Source organism: Gavialis gangeticus, unplaced genomic scaffold, assembly GCF_001723915.1.
Source record: "Gavialis gangeticus isolate Ggan-Ray unplaced genomic scaffold, GavGan_comp1, whole genome shotgun sequence".
Taxonomy (NCBI): Eukaryota; Metazoa; Chordata; order Crocodylia; family Gavialidae; genus Gavialis; species Gavialis gangeticus.
Genome location: NW_017729022.1, coordinates 153,797,604 through 153,809,736, shown reverse-complemented (window position 1 = coordinate 153,809,736; position 12,133 = coordinate 153,797,604). Strand labels below are relative to the sequence as shown.

The 12,133-nt window shown below is 41.2% G+C and overlaps 2 protein-coding genes across 3 annotated transcripts in view; one reads left to right on the top strand and one right to left on the bottom strand.

Annotated features, from left to right (window-relative positions):
• Positions 1 to 6,094, top strand: part of DYNC2LI1 (dynein cytoplasmic 2 light intermediate chain 1) — a 40,320-nt gene extending 34,226 nt beyond the window's left edge. For both annotated transcript variants that reach the window (XM_019516361.1, XM_019516360.1), the window contains one exon: positions 5,880 to 6,094. In XM_019516361.1, coding sequence (XP_019371906.1) covers positions 5,880 to 5,942 — 63 coding nt within the window. In that variant the 3' untranslated portion in view covers positions 5,943 to 6,094. The remainder of the gene's footprint in view (positions 1 to 5,879) is intronic.
• A 90-nt stretch (positions 6,095 to 6,184) lies between these two features.
• The window catches only part of ABCG5 (ATP binding cassette subfamily G member 5), a 50,541-nt gene continuing 44,592 nt past the window's right edge, over positions 6,185 to 12,133 (bottom strand). Inside the window, exons 12-13 of the mRNA XM_019516362.1 lie at positions 11,366 to 11,478; positions 6,185 to 8,863 (exon numbers count right to left, since the gene is read on the bottom strand). Of these exons, the coding sequence (XP_019371907.1) occupies positions 8,667 to 8,863; positions 11,366 to 11,478 (310 nt within the window). The 3' untranslated portion in view covers positions 6,185 to 8,666. The remainder of the gene's footprint in view (positions 8,864 to 11,365; positions 11,479 to 12,133) is intronic.

The window sequence follows — 12,133 nt, the reverse complement described above, 5'->3', positions numbered from 1 at the left end:
GGGGGGGATGCTGACCCAGCCCATGACAGCTCATCAAAACTCTCTGTGTGGCCCTCAGACACAAATAAATGCCTTCCCCTGCAGTCAAAGGTACTGGATTTTTGGACTGAAATTCTTCAGATGCAGAACTGGGAATTAGCAACGTAAGCTTCCTCACATTGTCCTACCCCTAACACCATCAAGTCTAAGCCTCGATTTCCAGGAGCTACTTCAGAATTAAAAAAAAGAGGTCATATTACATTTTTCCTATTCATTTCTCAGTACCTCTGGGTCTGCCAAAATACTTGTGATTAGGGGTGGACCAATAAAGATTTTCTTGGCCGATACTGATAGCCGATGATTTACAGAAGTTTAGGGCTGGATTAACCAACCATATTAGCTGATGCTGATCCGATAACCGATATTTAGTAAGAGTGAAAGGTATTTTAAAGTACTGACAAAAATAAACCTTTTTCATTTGTTTGTTTTGCATTTATAACACACACACACATGCACAGCCCCTGCCCGCTCCAGCTGTTGATGAGGAAGGCAGTGACCATCTTATCCCATGCATGTTGCTCCCTCGCCCCTGAGTCCTACCTGTTCCCCACATAGCCTGTGCTGCCATCCCAGGCAGGCAGGGCAGACCCTTGCATGAACAGCTGCACTGGGCACATTTGGAGCCCCAGAGCACACTGCTGCTTCAGTGCCGGTGGGCCCCGTGCAGCCAAGCTCCTGTAGCCACCAGGAAGAAGCCACTTCTGCAAAGGTGTCCAGTGCCTGCCAGAGTGGAATGTCCCTTGTGTGGCAACTTGATTGTGAGCAGCCCTACATCTCTGCAGCAGCCTCAGCGCTGTGGCAGACCAACATCTCTGTGAGCAGCCTCATCGCTCAGGCCCCTGCTGTGTGCATGGCATTGCCATGGCAGCGGCAGCAACAGCAGCAGCCAGTAATGGTCCCTTTGTTGCTGAGCATGGTGCCCTGTGACTGCTCCCCGGTGCTCCCTCCCCCTCCCACTGCTTGTTGGGACCTGTAGTCAGCTGTGGACTCAGGCCAGTGATGGGACATGGGGACCAGATTACACTCACCAGGGTGCTTCAGGCACCTGCTGTAATTGGCTACAATGACCAAAAAAAACTGACAGTCGACAACATCATTTCTCCTTTTATTGGTACCAATCCCATAGCCAACTGGTATATCAGTGCACTTGTGATGATATAAAAACCCATGTACTTGTGACTTCTGAACTGAGACTACCCAGCTAATTTTCTGTAGATCACCAAACAACCATCAGATTAAAACAAATGTTGGTCTTTACAGAGATAAATCCAGCTCTGGATCCTTTCTAATATTTTAAGGCAAGCAGTCCCACATATCTGGAGGTTTGTAAGACCTAGGAAGATTAAGAATTGCTTATTTTTTCTGTTCGGAGAAGAGAAGATGTCACTTGTGATTGTTTTTCTATAATAAATTTTTAGGTTCTTATTTTGAAAATATTACCTGCAGCTTTGTTTATTATTTCATGAGAATTATTAATTGCTCAGGTGAAATGCGTTTCACATATTTCTTCTCTCATCTTTGTGTAGAAGTAGACCAGGTTACTTGGTTCTGAGTATTTTTTTATAACCATGGTTTAACTCAATAGTCATAGCAGACCTTGGAAAGTTTGTGACTATAATAGCTGAAGAGGTCACACAGTTTTTTTCAGCCCCTCTGTTAAGATGAAAGGCAGTTTTGTAGAAGTGCACTGCAACTAATCTGAAGTAGCCCCAAATTTACTGTTCCTAGCATGTCTGTAAAGATGAACCAGTTGATTGCAGTATTACTGCCATAATAAGATTATCAGAGTTTTATCGTGTTTGTTTTTTGCCCCAGAGTAACCTACAGTTATATATGCAAAAAACTTTTTACCTTGGTTACATTAGGTTACTTAAGGTAATTAACCTACAGTTACCTTACCAAGGATATGCAGTTAAAACAATCACTCTAAAAGCTGTGAAAATAAAGGAATTTAAAATATTCCCTGTGAATTATAAACTTATCACTTATATTTCATTAACTGACTAGTTTGATCTTTTGTGTATGTGTTATATTAATACTAATCTTTGACCTCTTTAAGAACTGAATATTTTTACATGGAATATATAGTGTAATTGGATATTAAGTATCTTTATTTTACAGTTTGTTTCCATAGATAGTATCTTTATCTAGTAAAACTGGATACTGATAGGTTTTGATTACATTATATAAAAATAAATTATGTGTTTTTAAACAAAAATAATAATTTTAAGACCCTTTTCATTTGTTTAAGAGCATTGAAATGTACTCCAACTTCTTTTCTTGCAACTAGTACAAAAACGATTATTAAATAAGAAGTGATATCCTAAAATTAACTATCTTTAAGTTCAGTTATTATAAGGTAACTACTACATATGTGTTTTTTAAATGGAAACAACAAATGTATAATCTTTGAATTTACTTTGATCTTACATGCAGTCAAATATTAGTATATATTTAAAAGAAAACAATGCCCTGGTTACCATCAGTTTTTAAATGTCACAGGATTTTCCATAATTATGTGAGAATGTTTACTAGAAATCCTAATTTAAAAGCATGATAGAAAATACTAGAGAAGTCTGATTTTCTTTCCTTTAGGTTATTGCATTCCATAAATGAAGATAATTCTTTAAGTAGAGAGAGGAACATTTATGTAAAAATGACTTAGGATGAAACCTAGTGCTTTGTATTTCAAGGAGTCATTTATGTATCACGGCATATGTTTTCAACTTAAAAATGTTTTAAATTTATTTTCATTTTCATATAGTTACCTCAGATTATCTGTAATAACTGTGGCACTTCGGACTCAAGGGGACAGTTTATTTCAATGTTCTTTAAAATAATGTGCAAGTACAACATAATTTAGCAGGATTGTCTATCACTATGTTGGTAAAGTGTACATAACATATTATGGTCAGGATCTCTTGAAACTGCTCTAATAAATTTATAGGCAGTCTATATAGTGACTTCTATAATTAAGTGTGCCTGTTGTTCCCTTTTATGAGACTGTAGTTTTGCCAAACTGTTCTTTAAGTTGAGGATCCCACCGTAAGATATATCCCATACATGCAAGATTGGAGTAGTAATGTCCAGCACTGCTCCACGTTCTCTTGGGCATCCTTATTATTATGGAAGAAAGCAGAATAAGGACCTAAGGGCTGTGACCCTCCCTCGGTTCCTTCTTATTGTTCATGACACTATGCCACAAACTGTCCATGTCCAATTTGCTTTTTTTTTTAGCATTTATTCTTCATATCTTGTAACCAGATAGTCATCTGTTCTTTTGGGAGAAAAAAATAGTGTGTCCATTGAACTACCCGCTTTGACCAATAAAATAATGGGAGAGTCTGAGAGTCTGCCATGAGGGAGAAGTGCATGACACTTAGAAACATATATATGCCCTGTAGAATAGGTCTTTCCTTTTTCTTCCAATTTGAGAAATCATTTGTTTGCATAAAAGCCACGCCTCCTCTTCCATCAAGATCTGCATGTTGTGGATGATTGACCTTTGCTCCATTAGTTCGAACAGTTAATATGGGTCACGTCAAGACACCAAAGAATTAAGTACCAAGTCCAGTAATGTGACAAGGAAACCAATGTCTTTGAGTTTACTCTAGAGTGGTAATATGACACTAGAGACTTGATACTAAGGAGAGAAATGCACTGACAGTGGAAGCCAGATACCAAGAAAATGAGTTTCAGTAGAGAAGCTGAGATGGCTGACAGCTTAGTGTCATCCTGCAAGGAAATACAGAAATGCATCTCCAAGGAAAGGACTTCCTTGTCTTAGAGACTTTGCTTATGGTACTGATAAAACATACACCAGCACCAATCCTGCCACTGATGTGGAAACATCAAACTCAAGTTAGGAGGTGACTTGTAGAACAAGCGGTCATACATCTCAAAGAGTTCACAGATTCCAAGGATGACATTAACCTTGAGACTACTGCTGTTACATAAACAGAGATTGATATTATTTAATTTGGCACCACGTCTAAAGGAAGTCTACTTTTCCCCTTCACTGGACCATGCCTCTTCACCCTCCTGAAATAGCCATCCCGATTCAGAGAGTTGACTTAATGAATAATAGACCTAGGTTATCATTAGGGCTCTTTGATAACCTTGCCATGACTTACAGTAGAAAGCACAGTACCATGAGGAGGCAGCTGTATACTTTTGGCCTACTTCCATGGCTCATATTGAGGACTACTCCTCCCTCAAACCTTCAGATGATCTTCACCTCACTCCAGGAAGGATATCACATTCTCTTGCAGAATCCCTAGCCAGACCACTACCAGATAAAAACTGCCATTTACTGGGTTAGACCATATCCTGTGATACACCGTGACAGAGTGGATGGCTGAAAGGGAGAGTGTACAGGGTATGACCAGCATTTTGCCCTTGTTCCTCTCCCACTTGCAGCATCCAGCATTTAAGGTCTAGGAAGTTCTGATTCAGACACTGTACCCCTAACCCCATGTTCACTGATGTGCCTTTCTTCCAAGAATTTGTCTTATCCCTTTTTGAATCTGGTTAAACTTCCACAACATCCTGTAGCAGTGAGTTCCATACTCTAAATCCATTCTTTCGTTGTTCTTTTATCAACATGGTTTGATAAAGGAACTTTGTTCTGAATGGCTATCGATATTGATATACCTGATCATTCTAGAACATGCTGCATATTTAATAATTTATTTACAATTTTGTGTTCAGTTTTACATTTCTATTACATCGACTGATCTCTTAGATATCATTTTTTTATAGTCATTCATGCTTGTATAAAATCATTATACCAAAACAAACTCCACTTACCATCTTTTATCTGTCTTTCTTTTTTTTAAATTCTGCTTAGTCAGATATGATAAACCTCCAAGGTCAATACTTTAGATAACTGTAGACATGACACATAAAGACTGTCTTAATATGTAAAAGGTCTTTATCCATTTCCATAATATTTGAGAAGATGATGCTGGAATAATTTTACCTTATCAGTACTAAGAACACATGTATTTTTTTTGGACATTCCTCAATATTCCTTCTTTTCCTAACCCCTGAAAAGTTTATGGAGGGTTCAGAGCTACTCCAAAATCATAAATAGTTTATGTTATAAAGAAGAAAGAATGAAAAAGCAGAGGACAGTGTAAAAGCTTCTCTTACATTTAGGATAGTCCTTTGCTTAATTAGCTTAGGTGGATTCAGATGAAATCCTGGCTCTAAAGGTGGGTTTTCTAGTAACATCAAATAATATGAATGAACTAAATTATTTTACTGCTCATAAGCTGGTAGCATTCTGTGAAAAATTTGAACTATTCAGGAAGCTGTTAAAAAAAAGTCTCAGGTGAATTCCTGAAAAGCCAGAAACTCACCTCTTTCTTTTTGAATGCTCTAGCCTGTGCTCAGAACTCTAGCACGTTTGCCAGATCTAGCAAGAAGTCTGCAATATATAAATGCTTGGAAGTGTGTAGTCTCAGTTGAACAAAAAGGCTCCTAGAGAGCTGTTCAGACTCTTGATGGGGGCATCTGGCCCAGAAATTATGGAATCATTTTGTTGGGCAAATTATCACCGTGTTTGCTCTGGGTTGGCCTGCCCTCAAAAGTAGATATTTATGGGAAGAAATCAAATTGAGGTATCCTGCCTGATGATAGCTGGGTCAGCCTCTAAGGCTCAGGATTTTTAATTTTAGCAAGATTGTGATAAAACTACTCTCTCTGTTTTGATTTAGAAAAATAGATCATTTGTCTATATGATTTAGATTTGAAAATTAATCCATGGGTTTTGTTATTATGTTGGCTCATGAGAATGTTAAATTAAAAACATTTCAATATATGTGTTTGTGTTGCAGGAACTGGAACAATATAAGAGAAATGCTTCCAAGTCCTGGAAAGAAATGGAGTTGGAATCTTGACTTACTTAAAGGCCAAATTCTTACCCTGTTTTCAATTCTGATTTTGTACATTTGTTTTGACTATTACACAAATCATTTAAATAGGTATCTAGTACAATTGGCAAAATAATACCACAAACGCAGAATCATTAAACAGTTTCTGTACCATTCTATTATTCAGCCTGGTAGTGATCTTACTTACTGTGGTTTTCAAGTTTCTACGATCTATTTATTTACCTGAATCCACGAAAACTTTGAATTTAAGATGACTTCCCCCCCCCCCAGTTAAAACCATGGAAAATTGTAAATTTGTTGTAGTTTTCTATGTATGTAGAATGTAATTATTGGAGGGTCATCTTAAATTCATCACCACCATTGCCGCAGGAAAAATGGACAGGAGGGGCAGCAGACAGGCAGCAGTAACAGCAATAGGTCTAGCTCTGGCTCTGGCCTGCACAGGCAGTGGCTGCAGCTCTGAGCCTGGAGCCACAGCAGTGGCCTGTCCTGGGCTGGTATTAAAATCCAAGATGGGGCCCTTTTTCCCCACTTCTGAATGAGCATAGAGATTTAGCATAGGGCAGCTCCAGGGACTGGGACACAATCATTTCCTCCCCAGTCTGTGAGATTGGGCTGGGAGCAGCTTTGGGTCTTGGACCCAGCATTTCTGTCTGATTACCAGAGACAGATGGGGGGGGCGGGGGCCATATGAGCCTGGCATCAGGGAGCATTTCCTTGATCTCCAGCTCACTGCATCCTCAGACCTTTAAAAAGCTGGTGTGCACCTGGAAACACCAGCTGCATGCCTACTTTTTTTACGTTCCGGGGGCTCAGTGGAAGCAGCAGCTGCACAGGATGAGGTACATTCAGCTGGAGAACCAGAAGCACCCACACAGGGAATTTGAAGAATGCTGCTGAGGCAGCTTCCCCACCAGAGACTTTAAAACCCACATGTGGCAGTTCTGGCTGGGCTGCCCAGTGTGGGCACCAGAGGCTTCCAGCATATTTAAAATCCTCAGTGGAGGAAGCCCTTCAGCTTGCACCTCTCCACCCCCCAAACCAAGAATCTCTGATCCCCTCCATCCAGTAGCCCAGCTAAAGCTCCTGGGCCTGAGGCTTTGACAATAAGCTGATTGTGAGCCTGGCCTGGACAGCCTTGTTCTGAAACCAAACCCAGTGCTGTCCCAGCTGCAGCCAACAGTCAGCTGACTGTCAGCTCCATCGCCTGGACTGCAGTGGGGACTCGACCAACTGGCTTTGCTGAGATCTAGGGCTGGGGTGACAATCAGCTGATGGTTGACCCAACTTGGGTAAGATCTGGAGATAGCCTGACAATCAGCTGGTTGTCAACCCAGCCCAGGAGCACACCAGGGCCAATTCAAGACCAAGGCACTCTATGCTGGCAGGAGGACTGGATGAGGTTGGAGGCACAAGAGTGCTCAGCAGTAGGAAGATGGTGACAGGAGCATAAACCTGTCCTAGTGCAGTCTGGAGCCAGGCCGACAATGAAAAGTAGATTATCAACCCTACCCAAGACTTCATGGAAGCTGGTTCAAGTCCCCTGTAGGATTCCAGAGGCCAGTTGACAATCAACTGATTGTAGGCCCAGGTACTCCTTTGTCAATTTGTCAGTGCAGAGGAAGTCTGGGATTACGATCATAATATCTGGGTCCCCCTCTACTGGCAAGTAATAATGGCATCATTGGAATTGGATCTCTGATCTCAACAGTCATACCATTAAATGAACTCGTGCCAGGGACCTTAACAAATTAACAAAACTGTAGACATTCTATTACAGAAAGAGCCTATATGCATTTCTGCTATGATCTTTAACTAAAATGGGCACTTTCCTGAATGTACACTGTTTAAAAGCATCTTGCTTGCTTTCCTTTACCAGCACACAAAAAATAGAAATAAAGTATAGTGCTTAACATATAGTCATATGCTCACAGGGGAGGGCAGAAAAGTCATTAAAACACTTTATGTCACATTCAGAGAGTGTTAAAGGTTGGGGGAAATAATTCCCTATAAATTATTTTTTCATTAAAAATGGGAAGAGCTTTATTCCATAAGGGGGGAAAACATGTTTTGTGAAAATGTCATTCTCCCAAAACCTAATTTCATGTAAAAAACTATATTATATGAGCTGGCTAAGCATTTTCCATTCAAATATCCAAAAGCTCTTTTTTTTTTTTTTTTTTTTTTGGTCTGGAAGCAAATTAAATGTTATGTAGGAAAAAATACCTTCCTCCTCTAAAGCAACTTCATTTCCTCAAAAACCTAATCTGTCAAAAAAAAATGTTCAGCTTGCCCTAACAATGTACCTCAGTTCATTCTTTAAATGTACAAGCAAATCTTACATTGTTTAGATAAACAATAGGTTATTCTAAGCGAGTTACTAATAAACTTTACAGGGTATGATAATAACCTGTTTAGTACTTTGCAGACAAAAAGAAAACTACAATTTACAATTTAGAACTTTGAAACAATATATTTCAAAGAAGATTCAGCCAGCACTACTCAAAATTTTAAGCTACAATAATATAATTTTAAACTATTAATGCTTTCAAAAAACACAGTATTTTATATCAAAACAAAAACACACTGGAAACAAAATTAGAGAATAAGCATGTTTCTGTAGTTTAATGTAAAAGCATATATATTTCATGCAACATCAAGAAAATAAATCAAATGCTACAGGTTTTAATAGTATAGTACTGTATAGCCAGGCTAGAATTTCAGACAGTTTTATTGCCTGCTGGTAATTCTATCTCTTATTTTAAAACTCATGATTGCTGTGATGACTAGTGCTGGTAGGAAGGCATACAACATTAACAAATTTGTTGTGAACCGGGACATTGCACCTGGAAAGGTTTTTTCAATAAAATGAATCCCTTGTGAGAAAAGACATGTTGAACCAGCTCCAGTAGAAATATTGACACCACCTGCCAAAAAAAAAAATTATGAATTATTTCCTGGAGCAGGAAGGCCAATTATTAACCCCGGTTTCTAGCCAGAGACCAAATTTTAAGCTAACTCCATTACATTAAAGGTGTTTGACCTTATTATTCCTTCCTCTAAAAACTTTATGTTCCCAGCTCCTGTATCTTTCCCCAGGGTTGTGGAGGTTCCTACCTACAACTGAGGAAGTGTTGCTTTGCTGTGCCCTGAAAATGGGAATTGGGACTTTCTTCTTCCTTGTGTCTAGCCTATACTGTATTTTCTGAAAAGAGGAATGAAATTATTTGTGCCATTTAATAAAAGATGTAGGGCTCACAAGATACAATGCCAGCAAGAGACATAGGATCAAAGAAGCCTGACAGGTCTTCCAGCTAGCAAGATGTCAAGTTTCCATAGCCAGTTGCTCACAGTGGAGCAACGCGTGCCATCAGACTCTCAACCCAAATGACTATGTACTCATTTTCAGTTGGAACAACCAAGTGCAGCCTTTGGCACAAGCCCAAAGTAGGGCTCAAGCACACTCCTGGCACTGTTGAGAGACACTTCAGCCATTCTACCACAATGCTGCAAAGTGGGCTACTGTCATCCTGGGAAAACTTTGTCTGGTACCATGAGATTTATTTATGTTTCTAAAGTGGTTTGATATCCTTAAAAAGAAGTGCAAGGTCTTACTGTCATAGCTATGACATTGGCCTCTTGTCCTGACTAAATTAGACTGTTGCAATACACTCTAAATAGGATTGCATCCTGAAAGTGGTGGGAATAGACATTGGCCTAGAATGCAGCTGTCCATTTAAAGTGTGAATTATAGTGTTACTGAGTACCCATGAGTTCCTAGGTGATGTTACAGCCTAGTCCATAGCTTGGTGAAAGGGGCTGTGTCCTAGAAAATGGGGAATGCGGGATTGAATCCCCTCACAGTAAAGAAGGCACAGAACCTAGCTGTCTTGCTTCATGGGAAAGTGCTCTCGCCACTACGCTACTGGTCAGAAGGTGGGCTCTTGTACTTATAATGAATCCCTAGCAGGTTAGGCAGGGTTCAGGTGCTTGTACACATGATAAAAACTGGCTGCTTTTTGTTTTTGCAGTTTAACTGAGTCACTGTACACATGCAGCAGTTTTTTATGATTTAAATGAGTTTGCTATGTTGCAAAGTAAACCACATCCGCATGTAGTTTAGTTTGCAATGTAGCTTTTTGTAAAACTGCAGCCTCTGACAGCTGCTCCCCTGTCGTGGGAGAGGTGGGTTGAAGGCAGAAGCAGTGAGGTACCCAATCCTTTTTTTTTTCTCCACAGAGCCTGCCTGCATTTCCCATGGCCAGGGCGATCTGCCATTGGGCTGAGCTGTGGAGGGCCCCAGTCCTTCCCTCTGCTGCAGCAGAACCCTGTGGGGCCACTTGGGTGCTAGCAGGTGGGTGCTGCCCCAGCTCAGGTTTAGGGAAGAGTTGGATCAGGCTGAGTGCTGCCTGTGAGCTGGGGCAGCACCCACCCACTAGCAGCCTGCTGCAGAGGGAAGGGCCACGCTCCCCTGCAGCTCGGGCTGCACGGCCTGGTGGCAGCTTGTACAGTCAGGCTCCACTGAGGGGGGCAAAAAAAGCATCAAGGGGCCTGATCCTTTTCTTTTTCTGTCTCCACAGAGCCTGCCTGCCTCTACCATGGCCGGAGGGTGAGCTGCCGGTGGGCCCTGAGCTGTGAGGGTCCCTGGACCTTCTCTCCATGGCAACAGTGCCTCGCCTGGGTGGCACCCACCCGCTAGCAGCCCACTCAGCTGGCCTCGGGGGGCATTGTTGCCGCAGAGGGAAGGATCGGGGGCCCCCCCGCAGCTCGGGCTGCTTGGCCTACCAGCAGCTCACCCCCTGCCACGGGAGACACAGGCAGACTCCATGTTGGGGGTGGGGGAGAGGAAAGGATTGGGCCTTTCACTGTAATGGTGATGGAAGCCTCTAAATTGAAATGGTGGGTTTTTAATCACAGTTAAAAACCCACAGTTTTAATTTAGGGGACTATACCCTTGTCACGTGTACAAGCAGCCAACATGTGCACCTCATGCAAAATGGCAGCAATTCTGAGCATATGGAATAGTTTTCGTTTCAAAGATCTTTGTCCTTTCTCAGTCAAATGCTAGAAGGTGTAGAGCTTCACCTGTGCCTGAACATTTAGACTGAGCTGTGTCAAATTACACATCTGAGGAAATGGCAAGCAAATCCAACTGAAAAGCAGCAGGATTGCCAAATCATATTTTGAATCTGGCTCTTAGCGCTAAGTGACTGTCTCATTGCCCATGCTTTACCATTACATTTGTGTCAAAGCCCTGCTGCAATGCATATAAGAACACAATTCATTGGGGGCCCTTGCTCGGTCCAAAAATAACACAACTCTAAACAAATCCAGGTTTAAATGCATTTCACTTATTTTTATTGTGCATGCAAGAAATCTCTCAGTACCTTGACTTTCAAAAGCTTTAGGAGGTTTAACGGACCACTTACCACACGTGAAGTTTAATCCATAAAATTCATTGACTACAAGAACCTCAGTGCTATATTTCTGAAACGTGAGATAACTTAGCACTTTAAAAGGTGTAGGCATTTCTTCCAAGCTCCTTAAACAAACAGAAGTGAGTTAATGGACTAATGTACTTTGCTAAGAGGCAGTGCTCCCCATGATTGCAGTAACTGTTCAGCCCCGTCCCCTTTCTGAGGAGCACATTTCAAAGAGCCTTCTTAACTGTGCTTGTATAGTACAAGTACACACACTGTTTTTGTAACCTCAAGTGCCAGGGGCCCATTCAAGAAGATGCTGCCCTTTATGCATGTGTCAGGAGGTACAAAGATTAACTGTTTGTGTAGAGTAGTAAGCAATGTTATACAATTTGGGGATATTCATGCTGCTTTGTCATCAAAAAGCTAATCAAACAAATGAAAAAATGATTAGGTGCAGTAAAAAATAATAGTGTACTTTATGTAGGAACCTATTTGTGAGTGTGTGATTTTCGTGGAAACCACGAATTTGGGTTGGCTATGTGAAAAATGGCAGGCTCACTGCAAAAAAAAAACCTGGAAAGCAGAGAATCTAGGAGCACGGGGCATGTGGGAGGGGGCAGGGAAGAGGGGAAGGCAGGGCTGCTCGCAGCAGGAGGTGCAGAGGTAGTAGCTGCCTGTAGTCTCTGCTGCCCCCTTCCCTGCCCCTCCTCCTCCTTGTGCTCTGCTTGCTGGTATGGGGGGTGGGAGGTTGGCTTTTTTTTTTTTTTTTTTTTT